This window comes from Cebus imitator, unplaced genomic scaffold, assembly GCF_001604975.1.
Source record: "Cebus imitator isolate Cc_AM_T3 unplaced genomic scaffold, Cebus_imitator-1.0 Scaffold64, whole genome shotgun sequence".
Lineage (NCBI taxonomy): Eukaryota > Metazoa > Chordata > Mammalia > Primates > Cebidae > Cebus > Cebus imitator.
This window is the reverse complement of record NW_016107379.1, coordinates 4779795-4800086: the sequence shown is the minus strand read 5'-3', so window position 1 is coordinate 4800086 and position 20292 is coordinate 4779795. Positions and strand designations below refer to the sequence as shown.

The window sequence follows — 20292 nt, the reverse complement described above, 5'->3', positions numbered from 1 at the left end:
AAAAAAAAAAAAAAAAAAAAAAAAACCAAGATTCTGGGTCTAATCCAACACTAAAAGGACACATGCCATTTCTATAAAGGAAACTGACATGACACTTAAAATGTATTAACACGGTATGACAAACCTAACAAGAAAGAATACATTAAGATCAGCATGGCAGCATTTCTGTGAGGCCGAAACAGATAGGATATAAAAGTTGTTGCCTAAGGGCTTAATGTAGATCATGAGTGAACCAAATTCCAGCTAGGTTACATTCTCTAATTATATTCTCTAATAATATATCAAAGAATCTAAACACATACCTTGATTTTGAAGGCCCTTTTGAATCCACTGGCAAAGAAGCCTCCAAATGGGCCAATTAAAGATGCAAAGGTTGACAGAGCAATGCTGTGGATCTGGAAAGGGTACAAGCTCACTCTTTCCTAAAGAGGAAAAAGAAGGGGACAAGAGGGGCTAACTTCATTGAAATTGTATTTGAGCATGCACCTGATCCATGAACCATGATATACATAGTAAGTCAAAGCACACACCACATTAATCTTTCAAACTTTAAGGATCATGGAAGAAAAGCCTATTGTAAGCCTTCTGAACCATCCTCTACTTAGACAGCATTTTCCTTCTCTCTGTAAGCATAATGACAGGAAAGTGGCACACTGAAATCCTGCACCTTGGTAGACTACCTCCCAGGTTGTCTAGGAACCTGACTTCTTACCAAGAATCAGCTGAGTTATTTTCCAAATTTGTTTTTTTTTTTTTAAATTAACTAGTAATACTTTGTTTTTGTAATTATATAATTTAATATTGTATTTTATTTCACTTTAATTTTGTATGATGAAATAAGAGAAAAGCTGGACTTTTCTCTAAAACTAAGATGAATGCTGCGGAAAAACACAAAAATAAGTTGCTTAAAGAAGATTATCAAAATGAGCATCAGTGAGACAATAACTAAAGATTTGGGGAGACAATCGTAAAAATTGAGAAGAATTCTGTAGTCAAAGTATTTTGCAAATTTGTAGTTCTTGCTCCTTTTTAAATAATCTAAAACTGCAACTTATAGACAGTACAAAATGGGTGTGGTTGAAGAAAGATGTTTGGGACACCAATTATTTCTTTTTTTTTTTTTGAGATGGACTTTCACTCTTCTTGCCCAGGCTGGAGTGCAATGGCACAATCTCAGCTTACTGCAACCTCTGGCTCCCAGGTTCAGGTGATTCTCCTGCCTTAGCCTCTCAAGTAGCTGAGATTGCAGGTGTACGCCACCAGGCCCAGATAATTTTTTGTATTTAGTAGACACAGGGCTTCACCTTTTGGTCAGGCTGGTCTGGAACTCCTGACCTCAGATGATCCACCCACCTCAACCTCCCAAAGTGCTGGGATTATAGGCACGAGCCTCTGTGCCCAGCCAAGACACCAATTTTTTGACCAGTTCTCAAAGCAATAGCCTTGCTCCTAATCAAAGACTGGCAGTATAAAAAGTTTTATAGCAGGTAACAGATGTCTTGGACATTGAAAAAGTTCTTGAAAACCATGTACTAAGAACTCAAAGAGAAATAATTAATCTGCTTCTCAAAAATTAAGAATTTTACTTAAAAATAAAATGTTTCCGATACAAATGTGTGTGTGCAAAGACACAGACACACACTCACTTTAACCAGCCACTCACCAGACCTGACGACACAGATCAGGAGGGTTCTACTGGAGAGCATGTCAACGTCCTCCAGTGTAAGGCCTCCAATATACCTTTAAATGAAGGCACTGTGCATTTGGAAGGAAAACTGATTTTTAGAAGCAGCAACTTTCTGCACTAATAAATGTCCTCTAAAAATCAAGGACTCGGTAAACTCGTGAATTTTTACTTAAGTTTTAAATTGAGTCAATTGATGTCATAATATGAGAAACCCATTCTAAACCATTTGTTTCATTTGATTTGCAACCTGTTCTCATCCATTTGATTTAAGCTAACACTAAAACCGCTCCTATATCAAAAGAGTTAAAATTCTACAGAAATCAGTTTCTTGTACAAATGTGAATCCCACTTTTAAAGAAAGCTTAATCTTCAGGCCAGGCACAATAGCTCACGCCTGTAATCCCCAGCACTTTGGGAGGCCGAGGCAGGCCGATCACTGCATACAGACTGGCCAACATGGCGACACCTGTCTCTGCTAAAAATACAAAAATTAGCCAGATGTGGTGGCGTGTGCCTCTAATCTCAGCTACTCGGGAGACTGGGGCATAAGAATTTCATGAGCCTGGTAGGCAAAAGTTGCAGTAAGCTGAGATCTTGGCACTGCACTCCAGCCTGGGCAACAGAGGGGAAACTCTTGTCTCAGTAATTAAGTAAGTAAGTAAATAAAAAATAAAGGAAGTTTAATCTTCAGAGTGGAAGAACTCTAACCATGTTTATCTTGAACTTTTACCCTACCTGTCTCAACACTGCTTTTAGAAAGGGTGGAAGTGAATAATTCCGAAGCTGGAAAAGTTCTGAGGGCTCACATTCCGTCACAAAGGAGTTTACATCACTTCGGTATTCCACTGGGCAGACAAAGTACTGGTATTTGGATAACACATAGGCAGCCTGGTGTCAAAAGAAAAAAATAAACAAAGCAAAAGTTCATGGCACATTGAATAAATATAAAAGCTATATATCAGAAAGGCCAGAGGTAGAATGCCAGAATTTCCTTAATATTCTGCTAACTTTGAAAATGCTACATATTTTCAAAGTTAGATGGTCATAATTATCCTAGTAAAAGACTTAAAAGATCTTTAGAAAAGGAAAGTTTTTTGAATTACTGAGAGATTGTAATCTCTACATGATCACAATTATAATGGTACAGGAGAACAAAGAACTGCAGTATACCGCACACAAGCTTTTATTAATTTCATCAGTTAATAATTAACCAGCAATTCAAAATTACAATGAAAATAGTACAAAATAGTAAGGCAAAAACACATTGTTCTTTTTTTTTTTTTTAAATTGTACTTTAGGTTCTGGGGTACATGTGCAGATCATGCAGGATTGTTGCATAGGTACATACATGGCAATGTGGTTTACTGCCTCCATACCCCTGTCACCTCTATCTGGCATTTTTCCCCATGTTATCCCTCCCTTACCTCCCCACTCCCTGCTGTCCTTCCCCTAGCCCCAGCCAACAGACCCCAGTGTGTGATGCTCCCTCCCTGTGTCCATGTGTTCTCTTTGGTCAACACCTGTCTATGCGTGAGAACATGCGGGAAAAACACCATTGTTCTTAACCAACCCAGAAAACTTTGATTAAATTATTCTTTCCCTGGCCGTATCACTGCAATTTTTAAAAGTAGCTCTCCTCAGCCTTGGAAGTAAGGTACATAAAATATGCTGTTATAAATGTCAATTGCTACACGACAATTTATTCTCTTTTTCTTGCAGCCATTTACCCTATTATTCTGCTCAAGAATTCTTAATAGAAATTCAAGACACTAGGAATGAATATAAACTAATTTTGCTTCCAAACAGCCAGTTTATTTTACATACGTAATTTCATATAGATGTGAAATTTCTTTTCTCATTATTTTGTCATGCATTACATACTTATGGGGTAGCTCCTAATTTTCTTCCAATGATATGGCTATTTCTGTGCTATTTTCAAGTTAGTCTTTAATAACAAATTCTTATAATATTTAACTTCATAATGTTTAACTGTTCTCGCTTTGTAATGTAAAAACATTGGATGAGATTGGATTCTTTTGCATTCTTTTGTCAATTATTATCCCATCAATAGTCTACAACAAAAATGTTAGAATAATTTTATCACATTTTATTAAAATGTTCATTGTGAATGAACTATATTTATAAATTAAATGGAGGAATTCTGGTGTTTTTCCCATCCAGGGTCATAGCATATTTCCATTTATTTGTATATTCACTCTCTCAAAGCTTCATGTTGTTACTAGGTACTCTAGATTTGGATACGAAATGTAACTACAACTGTCGGAAACTAGGAATAATGAAGCTTCCTGACAGTACTTTCTTTGTGTATTTATCTTATATCCAGCAATGGTACTATACTCTCATTCTCCCCAGACACCTTTTAATAAAAATCTAAATTGTATAACTGTAAACTAACTTGTAAAACATGAACAATAGCTATTTAAAATGCTAAAAGCGAACATGAATAATTTACAGTTAATAGACTGTTTCTGCAAGTTGGGCCCACAACAGTAACCACCCACTGAGCCAAGTGGCCACCATGTGTTTAAGAAAGCAGAGCTTTTCAATAGTTTTTGCCTCCTCTGCTATTACTCAAAGCCACCACCTGTCCTAGTACTTGTGCCCCACCTAAGGCAGAATAGCTATTAGTATTTAACTAACAGGTTAAACGTCCCACTTAAGGAAGAATAGCTGTTAGAAACTACCAAACACAACAGCAAAACAGCAAGTCAGCAAGACAGCTTGATGTCCATTAGAATTACCTGGGGCAGTTAATTGGCCTGGGATAAGGCTGAGACACAGATTTTGTTTAAGCTTCTCAGGGGATTCTATTTGCAGCCAGGATAAGGGCTACTGCTTCTTTTTAGTAGATTTTGATAAATACATTATTAGCATTTTGTGGTTTAATTTTTCTACATTTAAAATAGACTAACAAGCTTGGTTTCTTGACAAATCTGATAACAATTATGCCATAGGGAAGGGACAGACACACTTTCTCCTAGGGTAATTCAAATCATTTTTCAAAATGTATATAAAATAAAAATCTTAGTAATACTCACAATGAATCCAAACACAACTGTGGAAAAGAAACCACCAATGAATCCTTCCCAAGTCTTTTTAGGAGATAACTAAAAAAAAGGCAAATAAAATTAAAAAGCATTACTGCACTCAACAAAACTCACAATATATATACAAACTCTATGCAATGAGTTTCCTCAATACCTTGTACATCTCTCCTTACTTTTTCTCTTATTGGAATAGTTTAAAAACCTTTTTCCTTTGTTCTCTGATTTTGATTTACTAGTGAAAATCTCTCTAATAATATTTAAACACATAGTAGGCCCTCAAATACTTGACATGCCATGAATGTGTTTGTTCGTGTTAAATGGCCTAAATTTATTTATCTCTCAAAAGACTATAAACTCTAATGAAGTAACTGTCCCATGACTTTCATGCTAATATAAATCCTGATAATAGTTGGTATAAATTCTTGGAATAAGAATGAGATACATTAATTCCAACTACACACAGGTCTATTGGCCAAAAATAGAATGAGTACAACAAAACATGGACATTTTAGCACACATAATTTTCATATATTCCTAATACGCTATATACACACAGACTTCCTTCTGATATAGCAAAACACTCCAGAGCCCCAGATACTGTATTTGCTCAGGTATTCACATATCCTTCTTTTTTCACAATCCATGTCCATCTCCAAGAAGAAAGGAACATGTTGTGCTTCTAAGAAGAGATATTGTTTGTGGTGGATTCAGGCTATTTCTGCCCAGTCAATGGGACAACGATGGAGAGAAATCTGGAAAAAAATCTAGATGTTAGTGGTGTCGGGGCAGGAGGAAAAGATTTAGAAGTAGAAGGTGCAAGTTGTTGCCAGAGGAGGGAATGACCGTGGTGTGTGGGGATTTGGTCATCCAGTCATTAATGAGGGACAGAAACCAAACAGCAGAATGAAGTCTCTGAAAACTAAAATAGGTTATGGGCTAACCTATAAGAGCTCTTCATAGACCTCTTGTCCTGATATTCATAAAGCCTCAAACCAAAACATATGGCAGAAATGGTTTCCTGACAAATCTGATAATAATTATGCCATAGACAAGAGATAGACACACCTTCTCCTAGGGTAATTCAGTATCAATGCCGTAGAGTAGGAGCAGACTCAAATTCAAAGGTGCCTGTTGATTATTTTAAAGATAGCTTACCAAATTAAATTGATGCACATCATATCTATTTAGGGGTTAACTGTTCAATTATTTAAGTATATTATACAACTAATCCAGCCTGATAAATTCACTATAAGGCTGTGTTCAAAATCAGTCTTTTCCACAGCTGTAACAGCCTTTTTGAAGGCTTCTGATATGGTTTGGATCTGTATCTCCACCCAAATGTCACGTCAACTTGTAATCCTCAGTGTTGGAAGTGGGGGCCTGGTGGGAGGTGACTGGGTCATGGAGGCAGTTTCTAATGGTGAAGCACCATACCCTCTACTGCTGTCCCATGAGTTCTCATGGTACCTGGTTGTTTAAAAGTGGGTGGCACCTCCCCACTCTCCCTATTCCTTCGGCTCTGACCATATAAGATGTGCCTGCTTCCCCTTTTGCCAAGATAGTAAGTTTCCTGAGGCCTCCCCAGCTGTGCTTCCTGTACAGTCTGCAGAATCATGAGCCAATTAAAACTCAGGCATTTCTTTATAGCCGTGTGAGAATGAACTAATACAGCTTCCCAAGCAGAAAACTTGTCAGTCAGGGTAGAACTCTTGAATACATAAATCATGTGCTCTGGAGCGGCTTTAGAAATATTTAAAAAATATATAGCTTGATTGCCAGTATCCTTATCCAGCTCAGCCCAATGCTCTTTGAGTGCTGATACTCTCAGCAGACGCTCTTTGTGAGCTCCTTCCCAAGAGGGGAAGAGTTTACAAAGGTTTCTGGAAGAACAGGCAGTCCACAAATTCCTGTAGTAATGCGAAACTACCTTCATACCACTCTGAACAAACAGAAGGCTTTATATCTGAACAATTATTTCAGTCCCTCCAAACTGCCTTCATATAACAACATCAAAACAGCCAAGTAATAATATGTCTGTGAGAATATTAAAAACTTTGCCCAATGATGTGAAATGTGTGAATTTTATCTGCAACTCCAACATGTAAAGCTCTTTTAGGCCAGGTGCAGTGGCTCATGTCTGTAATCCCAGCATTTTGGGAGGCCGAGGTGAGCAGATCACTTGAGGTCAGGAGGTCTAGACCAGCATGGCCAACATGGTGAAATCCTGTCTCTACTAAATAAAAAATAAGCCAGGCATGGTGGCAGATGCCTGTACTCCCAGCTACTCAGGAGGCTGAGGCAAGAGAATCACCTGAACCCAGGAAGCAGAGGTTGCAGTGAATCAGATTGCTCCACTGCCCTCCAACCTGGGTGACAGGGCAAGACTCTGTCTCCAAAAAATAAAAATAAAAATAAAGAAAAGCTCTTTTAGAAGAAAGCAATTCTAGAAAATGATTTGCTTTCCATGAAAAATTGGTTTACTTCTTCTCCCAAATGAGAACTATATAACTTTTAGTTCATGTCCTTCTTTACCTCTATTGTCTATAAATAGAACCAATTCTATGGCCAAAAAAAACCATGGTCTACTCATATGTATTTTCATTTCCCTTTCACTGTTACTTATATTTTATTAGCATTTTATTGTAGGACCCAAAATCTTTTCTTGATCTGAGTTTGGATATAAAAGTCACACAAATGGATATGAAGATGTGAAGGTGATATTATATAATCTGCTCTTCTAGAAAATTTAGTAAAGAAGAGGACAGGTGAGGTGACAGATTGAAGGGAGAGGAGAGTCAAAGAAAAGCCTTCTCTATAGGCTTGCTGGGAAGAAGGATAAAGAAAATCTGTACCAATGGCTGAGGGAAAGAAACCATAGAGCCCAGGGGCAGTGGTTCACACCTTTAATCCCAGTACTTCGGGAGGCTGAAACAGGAAGACTGCTTGAGCCCAGGAATTTGAGACAAGCCTGAACAACATGGCAAGATTCCATCTCTACAAAAAATACAAAAATTAGCCAGGTGTGCAGTATGCACCTGAAGTCCCAGCTACTTGGGAGGCTGAGGTGGGAGGACTGCTTGAGCCTGGGAGGTGGAAGCTGCAGTGAGCCATGATCACACCACTGCACTCCAGCCAGGTGACAGAGTGAGACCCAAGAAAAAGAAAGAAAAGGAAAGGAAAAAAGAAAAAAGGGAAAGAAAGAAAAAAGAAGAAAGAAAAGGAAAGAAAGAAAGAGAGAGAGAGAGAAAGAAAGAAAAAAAGAAAGAAGACAAAGAGAAAGAAAGAAAGAAAAAAGAAAAGAAAAGAAAAGAAAGATAAAATGACGATGAAATGAGCCTTCACCAAAGAAAGGACAACTGATGAAGTCATGCCCTTACTGAGCAGCCAACAGAAGAGCTGATGAAGAACCCAGATGGATGTACTGGGAAATAATGGCTTGCTGCTCCTGCACCGTACAACTAAGGAAAATCAAAGCATCTCAGAAATAAAAAATGCACAACAGCACAGGTTGTTGGAAATGTTCTCCAGTGTCTAATCTTTAAGGTTATACAGTGGCTTGCTTATAATATTTTTCCATTACCTTAATTAATGGAGTTCTCCCAAAAAAAAATCCGAAAAGGTAAGCAGTTATGTCATTGCAGATAACACTTGATATTGGAAGAAGGAACCTGTTAAAAACAAACAAACAAAAAGCAGAAAAAGTTCATGTAAGTGGCAAATATTCACAGAGGTTATGATTCATAATAAACCAACAGAATAACCCTTTGGATTGCACTGCAGCCTAGCCCAGAACATAACACTTGCCAAAACAGTAGAAATGATAAATATCAACAAAATTTGCCCACTCGCAGTTTAAACAGAGCAAAATCTACAAATAAACTAGGAAGGAAATAAACACGCTAGGAAAATACTGCTAGGGAAAATATTAACTTACTGATTTCTACGGTTATGGATGTGTACATTTTAGTTTTATGAGGAACATGTTATAATAAAAATGAAAAGAAAGGCAGATTAAAAGCTGATCTTAAGAAAACCAGCCTTTTACTATGAAAATGAGTCATTTTTTAGACATAGCAAAATCTGATAAATTTATATCGAGCTCTTATTACATATTCTCAATTATTAATTTTAATTCTATCTTAGCTTGTGATTTCAGTAAACTCTACTAATGTACAGAACCTACTTACTTCAGTAACTGCCTCTATCAATGAAAAGTCTGTACAATACATGAAAAACAATCTTAAAATGATTCCGGTTACATACACATACACATACACATACATATACACATAGACAGACACACACACACACAGACACACACCTACACTCTTGGTAAAAAGACATGAAGCTGTCAAAGGAATACGATGTATCTTGATAAAACCCACCAACTGTTAAAGATTTTAATTAATGAGTTTAAAATGAACATGGGGAAAGTATGGTTAGTTTTCTAAATCTTAAGCTTTTTCTCCATTTCAACTAATTTTTAATTTATAATTTTTACCTAACAAAAATGCTTTCTGAATATGCAAGCCACTGCCATAGAGTGATGAATTTCTACAATCTGGAAACCCAGGTCTACATAAGAGCAAAGTAGAAAACCTACCCAACTTTCACCTGAAAAAACATACATATCCTCATAGCAGTTATTAACAAGCAAAGTTTTCTTTGTGTGGATTTTTTTTTTTTGCATTCTATGTAAATAATATCTTAGCAAACATTATCTTTAAAGTCTATTTTTGTGAAAAGTCACATTAGGATTTATTAACACCTAAAAATGTAATTGTTTGGGGCTTTTGTGGGAACTTCCTACATTTTATTTGGAACCTGAATAAGAATGGTATCCAGTTGTTAATGAAGCATTTTGTCTTTAGTTGTCAAATAGTAAGCAAAACTCAGTAAGACAGTTCAATGGAATATAGGAACAACAAACAGTACATTTTAGTAGAAACCTGTAAGATGCTGTCCAATGTTAAAGAGCTATAAAAGTGCTATGACATAACTATAAAGCAGCATAATACTGTTGCCTTACCATATCATGCCTTCAAACAGACTTTGGATGACAAGGTGTGACTGAGTAACAATTATCAGTAAAGTGACATGAGTCCATGCGAACTGTTAATAGCCCAACAATACAAAAATTAGTGAACACAACTGATCAGTGCAGCTGAAGAAGCAACAGCAATACTGAAACACAAATATCTACCATGACTTTGGGTCAAAATGTGTAAGTTAAGAGTCATATAAAATAAACACTGTTAGTAAATTATGCTTCTTTTGTTGCCTACTGGAACCTTCAAATAATGAAAACATTTATTTAACAAAGTAACCTCAATTTATATACAAATAGAATGCCCATAATAGATATAGTACTAAATTTTAAAACATATAAAAAATAAACCATTATCTTGAATCATTAGATTTGTGAATAAGAAAGTGATAATGAGAAATCTCCGTTGATGTTTTAGCATTTAAAGAGGAACACTTTACTCTGGCTGCATTCTGCAGTTATCAAAAAATGCTAAAAATTACTTCAATGACAGTATTCAATTTCAAATTTTTAAAGACCTTTGTGTTTCACCAATTCTACCTAGCCTTAGAGATGGCCACTTTTAACATAAGTAATATGGGTAGAATGTAAACAAAAAGAAGCTAAGGTTTCCATGTACTAGTCTTATAATTTTTATTGAAATTCATAAAATTACTTTTAAAAATTCTTAAGATTTTGATTTATTCTCCCTGGACTCCCACTCTTAAGACAGGGTCTCACTCTCTCACCCAGGCTAGAGTGCAGTGGTGTGATCACAGCTCACTGCAGCTTTGACCTCCCAGGCTCAAGTGATCCTCCTGTCTCAGCCTCCCCAGTAGCTGAGACTGCAGGTGCACACCACCATGCCCAGCTAATTTTTGTATTTTTTGTAGAAATGGGGTTTTGTCATGTTGCCCAGACTGGTCTCAAACATCTGGGCTCAAGGTATCTGCCTGCCTTCGCTTCCCGAAGTGTTGGGATTATGGGCATGAGCCATCGACACCTGGCCTTTTGATTTATTCTTAATAAATCTGTTTCCGGTTAAGCAACCATATTATATTGGTTGCCTTATTTTGTTCTATTTTTATCTCCTTAGAAGATACAATTCTCTTTTACCCTGATTGCTTAAAAATTCATAAATTTTTTTCCAATAGATACCATTTATATTTTCACTGGATATTCTACTATTTTTAATTGTCTTGATTGCTTGTACATGAAACTCACTAAGAATTTTACTCTTCATGCTCAGATCCCCTGAAATTAGAAACATAAGAAACACAACAATTTCCCAGCAATGATGTTCTACAGAATGTCTTAATGGAGAAAAGCTAAGCATAAAAAACAGAAAATATATTCCAAGTCCAAAATAAGCCAATTACTTAAATTTACAGATCTGAATACTACTTTGCATTGCACGGTGTTACTAGCTACAGTTTTATAAAATAATAAAAGTTCCTATGTAAAGTGTTACACTTCTTAAGATAGGCTTTGGTACATTGCACAAAATACCTTATGCCAAAAAGAATTACAGAATTCTATGACCAAACATAACTACCAAGACAGTACATGCTCTGTTCCTTTATGCTCCTGCCAAGTGCAAGTAAACAGCTACCTTCACAGAACAATATGGTAGTTGTTTCCCAGACTTAGTTACTGATCAGGACACTAAGAAAATTCTTCAAATTTCTACAAATTTAAGGAACCCAAATACTTTAAATTTACACCCTTTGAAAATATTCAAAGAAAAAGTTTTTAGTAAACTTTGAAAACAGTTTAAATTTTAAAATTCTCACAAACTTCTCAACTTTACTAATTTATATTTAATAGTTATCTGAAATCCAAATATCCCTCACATTCACACAAAACAACAGCTAGCAGATTCGATTGTATCTTCTCACTACAAAAAGAAAAAAAAGTTAAGGGTTTTTATCACAGATAATGACTAAGGAATAATGGTTAATACACACCATATAAAACTGCAGACGACAATGTTTCTTCACCAAACTCAGTACAAACATGCAGAAACCTGTTCAACAACAAAAAACATGTGCTCATTGTAAATTTGGTACAGAGTTAAGATTCCCTGAGCCCAAATAAACCAATTTCCTATATCATAGCTAGGCATATTTTAGGCATTTAGTCAAATGCCATCTCTCCTACTATCTTATATTATGGATATTAAGTAAGCTTCTTGAGGGAAACAATCTTGTACTCTCCAAAGTGCCTAATATATTCCATGGCACAAATTCAATAAACAGCCTCTGCATTAATTCAATTAATTAGTCCCTTGCTAATATGTGAGCATGGAAAATAGATCTTAAATTTACACAGAATTTATTTGCTATAATAATACATCAAAAGTATGTACAGAATGTTTTCAATCTCTACATAATAGAAAAATTAATAACATTATAGCTGCTAAAGTCTATTGAATGCTTACTATTTCTAGGCTCTTATCTAAGCATTTTAACATTAATAATCATAAGCCTTTGTTATCAACTCATTTATCCTTTCAAAATCCCCATAATATAGATACTCATTATTAGCTCCATTTTACAGATGAGGAAAAATGCACAAAGGGCTTTATTAATTTACTGTGGATCACAGGGCTAGAAAACAAACATTCAAATCCTATTGACCCTTAAGAGTCATGTGGTTCCATAAACTGAGATCAGCAAAATTCAGGTTAAGAGCAATTTGCAATTTCTCAAAACCAGACAATAATTATAGTAAAATGTAATACTCTTAATAATGTAAACACTTACAACAGTATTTGTGTCTAAGTATACATTTTACAAATTACAATGATAAGTTATTAAATTCTAACCAATTAAGTGAAATCCAATAATCATATACTAAAATAATGGGAGGCAATATGAAGCACTTCTTGCCCAAAATACCAGTACACTTCTAAAGATAGGTTTACTTTACAGATGTGGATATTGAAAATGCATAAACCAAGTTTAATTTCAGATAAACGGCTATGTATGCATTCTATTCTGCAGCATCTTTTTTTTCCTCTCTCTGTTTCTCACTCTGTGGCCCAGGCTGGAGTGCAGTGACACAATCACAGCTCACTGCAGCCTTGAACTCCTGGCCTCAAGCAATCCTCCCACCTTGGCCTTCCAAAGTACTGAGATTACAGGTATGAATCACTGTACCCAGCCTTTGCAGTATCTTTGAAGAGTGAGTCCTCCAAGATAGAAATTGAATTTTCAGTTGACCAATTCTACATAAAATAAATACTAGACTTTGTATATCCAAGTTATACTTACCAAGGCAATTCTACCAATAGAGTAAACAAAGAAACAAACTAACAAACATTAAACAAAGCAACAAACTAAACAAAGAAACAAACAGCAGCTGCCTTTCGCTACTTTTGATGATCAATTTGAAATGTCAAAGCATAAAGGACCATGACAAAATGAAGACAACGTATATTGACCCCAATCCTATCTCACCTCCTATTTGTCATCTATGAGGTAATCCAACTAACTGGCCTGCACAAGCAATTTGGACACATTTTCTGAGTGGAGGCACAACTGAAAGCCATTATGTTGCTTTATTGAGAGAAAGACAGAAAAAGAGAAAGAATGAGAGATACTAAAAAATGAAATTAATAGCATTAAAATGGCCAGTTGTATAACAGATTCCTTTTAAAAGTCCTGCTTTTGAGTTTTTCTTCTATAGCAGGTAGACTTATCTTGAAGGTCAAGTAATAATGTAATTTCTATGCTATTTGGTTCCACTGATCCATGATTAAGGATGAACCCCGACTGGACTTGGTTCAAAGGCCAATAGGTATGAGCAAAGCAGAGACACAAGACAGAAACCATGTTTTCTGTCCAAAGAGACCCCTTGACTCTCCCAGCACAGCCTTGGAACTTCTCAATGTCATTAACTATGAATTACCTACTCACAAGTACTACTCCAAAATACATGGTTTTCTTTTTTATGAAATTATAACACCATTCACCCTTACATTTCTTCAAACAAAATTACCAGTAGAATCATTTAACATTTTCCTAATGAACATTTTATCCAGGGCAGCCTTGGCAACTCACATTTACCTGATCCAATTTCACCTATGGGATAATAATTGTCTTGACTCCTAGACACATTAATAATCTCTGACTTCCTCCAAGTCAGAGAATGTATCTAGGAGTCAGATAATTAACTGTCTAACTTAAAAATATATTTATATTATGTTTTAATAAATCTATGGAAAGGGTAACTTTTTGTACACTTGGATCCATAGTTTTTATTTTTTCCTGATTAACAAAGAATGGCTGTATGACTACTTCTAAATTAAAATGACAGAATGTGTTGTAGAACTATAAATAAAAGCACTGAAAAGCATCCTAATATATAGTGCTTTACATAAAAGTTATACTTATCATCATTTATCTGTATAATATTGTGTCTGGTGTTCTCAATACAAAGGTACATATATTGTGTTGCCCAGCATCAGAGCTCTCCGGTGATTAGGCAGATACCCAATAAACTAAAGAAAGATATATTTAAAAAGTACAAGAGAATGCAAGTGCAGTGTCCTATGCCTATAATCTCAACAACCTGGGTGGCCAAGGCAGGAGGATAGCTGAGGAGGCCATGAATTCAAGACCAGCCTAAGCAACACAGCAGGATCCTGTCTCTAAGAAATAAAAGTAAAAATTAGCCGAGCCAGGTGGCACACATCTGCAGTCCCAGCTACTTGGGAGGCTGAGGCTGGAGGATCATTTGAGCCCAGGAGTTTGAGGCTGCTGTGAGCTATGATCAAGCTATTATACTCCAGCTTGGGCCACAGAGCAAGTCACCATCTCTCTCTCTCCTTTTTTTTTTTTTAAAAAAAAAAGAAGAGAAGGTTTTTAAGCGGGTCAGGAAAAGTAAAGGAAAAAACACAAGATACTGAAAAGCCTAACAGATGAGAGAGAGGGAATTTCAGAAAAATAGATAAAAAATATTTTTCAAGCACCTATCATATGCCAGAAACAAGAAGCAAAAACGAATTAAGATAGGCACTGTCGGCCGGGCGCGGTGGCTCACGCCTGTAATCCCAGCACTTTGGGAGGCCGAGGCGGGTGGATCACGAGGTCAAGAGATCGAGACCATCCTGGTCAACATGGTGAAACCCCGTCTCTACTAAAAATACAAAAAATTAGCTGGGCATGGTGGTGCGTGCCTGTAATCCCAGCTACTCAGGAGGCTGAGGCAGGAGAATTGCCTGAACCCAGGGGGCGGAGGTTGTGGTGAGCCGAGATCGCGCCATTGCACTCCAGCCTGGGTAACATGAGTGAAACTCCGTTTCAAAAAAAAAAAAAGTAGGCATCACTGTCATTCAGGAGCTCATACTCTTGTGGAAGACACCAAAAACTAAGAAAAAAATAAAGTTGTTTTTTAAATTTACCATTGATGATTAGTCAAAATTTAGTAAACACATGTACTCCTTAAATCAAAAAACAGACAGTAGGATGGGCTCAGGATTAGCTTCTGACTCATCTCTCATTCTTTCACTTGGTTATATTCTTCATTACACTTGCCAAAACCATCAAAACTTTCTAGCATCAAATTAAATAAATTCAAAAGCACACTGCATTGTTTGCCTTTATTCAGACACCAGACTACAACTGAGTTGTTCTGAAAAAGTTTTAAATGAATATGCACTGTAGATATTGTCATACAAACCAATCATCATATTAGTTAAGATTTTTAAAAGTTTTCTATTAATCTGAATGGTTAGTCTAAGGTATAGAACCAATACTAGAATGCATATAGAATTTAGTAGTCTTTAATTCAGAAACTTTAAGTAGTTTGGAGATAGTCTTTTGTGAAATTATTTGTGACACTTTTTTAAAGATTTCATTAGTATCCTCTGATATAAAAGATAGGATGTTTGGGGAAAACATCTTAATTATGCATTAATTTTAGCTATACCTTAGTTTTATATGTCCATCAATTTTCTTGAACTGAAAGCATAACATTCAAATCATATTATCTCCATAAGAACTTTAAAGAAACCAAAATAGCTATGCATGCACATACACAAGCAAAAAATAATTTATTAAACATAATATGCACATCACTCTAGTTGGATAAAGAAATGTAAGGTAATAATATTAAGGGTCAAAGACCTTAAGTTTGTTTACCCATCACTGCTAACCATGTAATCTCATGACTGCTCTGGTTTCTAAAGAGCCCCAATTCCAAATCACCAAGTTGATGAGTTCTTTCTAATATAAATCTAGACTGTAGAGAAAATGTTTGTCTTATTATTTTTAGTCTCCCTGATTTTCTCTGCTATCAGTCACTCATTTTGCAACAAAATTATCTAAATGCCAAGATAACTTCCAGGTCAGAGTCAGTGAGACACTTTGTATAATATTAAACAAGTCATTTAATTTCATGGAACTCGATGAGGGGGTCAGAACTGGAGATACCTACATTTTATTTAAATAAAATTCAATGTCAATGAAGAAGCTTGAACTGTTTCTGCTTTTTAAATCTGGTAAGACATGTATTGTCTGAAGTCATTTAACCACTATAATAGAACTAACATTTTGATTGTCTGAAGTCATTTAACCACTATAATAGAACTAACATTTTGACAGGGCCCTTGAAATATTGTTTAGCTAAAAAGACTTGCAAAGATTTCCACAGCACAATTTGAAAGAAAGGTACAAATATCTCAACGTTAGCACACTTTCTATTTCCATAGTCCTGTTTCAACGACTAGCTCCATTACCTGGACTAAGCTCACGAATGTTGCTAATCACTTCAAGAGTAGCCACTAAGGCCTCAAGACTCAGCAAACAAAACACTGATGTTAAGGAAGTATCACTAAGAAGCACTGTGTGTGGATGTGCATGTTCTCAGCCTTTTAATCATTTATCCAGCAAATACACATTGGGACCCTAAATGCTGGACCTGCACTGTGCTCTGGAAATTAAACAAACATGAGAGGTACACCATGGGTGCTTTTGGTCTAACCAAGCCATTTTTAGGCCACCCTTAAAATGATAATAGACATAGAATTCTATGCATGTTTTATACTGGAAGTCACGTCATTTAACTAAGCAGCTCCTAGCGGACTATGAGGTTGCATTTTTTTTTTTTTTTTTTTTTGAGAATGGAGTTTTGCTCTTGTTGTCCAGGCTGGAGTGCAATGGTGCGATCTTGGCTCACTGCAACCTCTGCCTCCCAGGTTCAAGGGATTCTCCTGCCTCAGCCTCCTGAGTAGCTGGGATTATAGGTGTGCACCACCAAGCCCAGCTAATTTTTGTACTTTTAGCAGAGACAGGGTTTCTGCATGTTGGTTAGGCTGGTCTCGAACTCCCGACATCAGGTGATCTGGCGCCTCAGTCTCCCAAATTGCTGGGATAACAGGGGTGAGCCGCTGTGCCTGGCCGAGGTCACATTTTTAAAGTATATCTATATAGTTCTATATATATATGTATATATATATAATTCCAGGAGCTATCTATAGAGCTGGGCATGGTAGTACACACCTGTAATCCCAGCTACCAAGGAGGCTGTGGTAGAACGGTAACTTGAGTCCAGGAAATCAAGACCAGCCTGGGCAAAATAGTGAGATCCTACCATAAAATCACAAAAAGTACATTTGTGTGACTGTAATGATGTCAATATCCTGGTGTGATGTACTATAGTTTTGCAAAATACTACCATTGGTGAAAACTGAGCAAAGTGTATTATTTCTTACAGCTGCATTTGAATATGCTATTATCTCAATAAAGAAGTATATTTTAAACAAATAACCTGTGATATATAAACAACTTTTCATTGACTGTCATAAAATAGCAGTTGGGTTCTACGATCAGCCTGTGGTATTTTTATTTTATAATTTATTACTCATTTAGTATTAACTACAAACTGTAAGAGTTTAGGCCCTCACTACATTCAGTGTGGATTTCAGCAATAGCTTCCTATCTAGTCTTCCTGATAATGTCTCCCCATCTACTTTATTTAATTACGAATCTTATTTTTTAGCTTAAAATCCTCCACTGGTTTCCCAGATACAAAGTCCAGACCTTTCCCATGACATACAAATTTTCTCAAGATGTGGCTCATGCCTACCTTCCCTATCTTTAATGCCTGCCATGAACCCAGAACATGCAATCCTTTTTCATTCTCATGCCTGCACAGCTGTTTCTCCACCTGGAATGCACTTTTCTACTATTGGATACTTGGCAACTGTCTGCTTGCACTTTATTTCTCCTAAAACATATCATCTCTTCTCAAAGGCCCTCCATGGTCTTCCTTCCTCTTCTTCATGCTCCTGCCAGGACTTGTTCACTTTTCAGCAATGAACTAGAAGACTCATATCTCACCATCTTCAAGACCCTGGAAGGCACATAATCAGCTTCATTTCTGTTTATATCCTCAGCATCATTCACAGTACCTAGCGTTTGGAAAGCACTCAAATGTTTGCTCAAAGAATGACTCTGGGCTGGGCACGGTGGCTCATACCTGTAATCCCAGGACTGGGAGGCCAAGGTGGGTGGATCACAAGGTCAAGAGATCAAGACCATCCTGGCCAACATGGTAAAACCCCATCTCTATTAAAAATACAAAAGTTAGCTGGGTGTGGTGGTGTGTGCCTGTAGTCCCAGCTACTTGGGAGGCTGAGGCAGGAAAATCGCATGAGCCTGGGAGGTGGAGGTTGCAGTGAGCCGAGATCAGGTCATTGCACTCCATCCTGGGTGACAGAGCGAGAATCCAAAAAAAAAAAAAAAAAAGACTTTGATGACTTTCATTAAGTTTCTGTGACTCTATAAGTCTAAAATAAGAAATGCTAAAATATGTCTATGGCAGAAATCTGTATATTATCGGAAAATTGAAGAAGTACCAGGCCAGACATGGTGGTTCATGCCTGTAATCCCAGCACTTCGGGAGACCAAGGCAGGAGGATCACTTGAGCTCAGGAGTTCGAGACCAGCCTGGGAAATACAGTGAAGCCCTGTCTCTACTAAAAATACAAAAATTAGTCAGGGTCAAAAATACAAAAATTAGTGCCTATAGTCCTAGCTACCTGGGAGGCTGAGGCATGAGAATCACCTGAACCCAGGAGGCAGAGGTTGCACTAAGTGGAGATCATGCCACTGCACTCCAGCATGGGTGATGAAGTGAGACTCTGTTTAAAAAAAGAAGAAGAAGAAGAAGAAATATGTAGGGCTGTTGTGCCCCACAGGGTCATGGGGTGTCCCTTATGCTGTGTTGAGGTGCAAGATCTGAGAAGTAAAGAGATAGGACACTGAAGAACTGGTGAAGAGCATCTGGACTCACCTGTGAGCAGAGAGTAGTGAGAGCCCCAAACCCCAGAAGCATCTGTATTTATTAGGTACAAGCAGGGGGCAGGGTTGTGAGGAGTGAGGTTACCATCTATAGGATTAGTAATAGGGCATACGTAATCATGTGAGTCACAAGCGAGGGGGCCACCCCATTATGTTACCTGGGCAGAGAGGTGGGCCGTGCACAGTAGGAGGCCGTGCCGTGCGCAGTAGTAGAGGGTCGTGTACAGAAAAGGGGTCCACCCCCATTAAGTTACAAGGAGGGGTCCACCCCTATTAGGTCACAACTCCCAGTCCTGGGATTACAGGCAAGGAGGTGGGCTGTGTGCAACAGGTGTTGTGTGCAACACTTCTTATCTGGGGGCTGGAGACTTCAAAGGATTTCTAATAGAAGGATACTGTAAGCCAATGCAGTGGGAGCTGACAGACTTGTGCATTTCTCTTAAGATATTTATGGGAGGATGATTTGAGCTAGCACAGAAGCGAGAAAAGACTGACAGGGTGTACAACCGTCGTGACTGGTCATACCAGAGGGGTTCTTCTCCCTTGGTTATTTCCAGGATCTTAGGCCTGAGGCCTACTTTCCACAGAAACTGGATGCAAGGTACTATAACTCCTTTATCAGGAGGAAAGGCTCTTGCTCCAAGCCTGCCATATAGCGTATGCCCTTTCAGGCAGGGATGCCACCGCCTGGGTCTTTGGTTCTTGTCCTGGTCTGGCTATTTTCCATGTACTGCCTCTGTTCTGTGACTGCTCTAGGCATTCCTCCTACTACAAACTACTATATGGTTATATAGAAGGATTCTATAAATCAGCACTGTGTCAGTACAGCTCCGACTACAATACCTATATGATTATATAGAAAGATTATATAGAACTAAGTATGCTAGATATAAGTATTAAGTATGATTATATAAGCCAGATATATGTAAGCAGTAAGTTATACGTCAGGCACTAATTCTATAAACTAATATATGATTATATATAAAGGATTATATAAAGGAAATAGCTGAGTAATAACACTATAAACTAAGATATTCTTCAGGCACTAATTTTGCCTGGGGTTTGGATAGTTCTCCTTCCTCGGTGCCCATGGGGGGTGTTATCCACAGAAATACTGCTTATACTTCATAGAAGTAGAGTTCAAAAGTAATATATGGGCCGGGCGCGGTGGCTCACGCCTGTAATCCCAGCACTTTGGGAGGC

General features: G+C 37.2%; 1 protein-coding gene across 1 annotated transcript in view; it reads right to left on the bottom strand.

The window, feature by feature from the left end:
- The window catches only part of CDS1 (CDP-diacylglycerol synthase 1), a 64591-nt gene that overhangs the window by 5703 nt on the left and 38596 nt on the right, over positions 1-20292 (bottom strand). The window contains exons 6-11 of the mRNA XM_017530252.2: positions 11749-11807; positions 9785-9867; positions 8336-8423; positions 4747-4815; positions 2423-2575; positions 303-422 (exon numbers count right to left, since the gene is read on the bottom strand). Of these exons, the coding sequence (XP_017385741.1) occupies positions 303-422; positions 2423-2575; positions 4747-4815; positions 8336-8423; positions 9785-9867; positions 11749-11807 (572 nt within the window). The remainder of the gene's footprint in view (positions 1-302; positions 423-2422; positions 2576-4746; positions 4816-8335; positions 8424-9784; positions 9868-11748; positions 11808-20292) is intronic.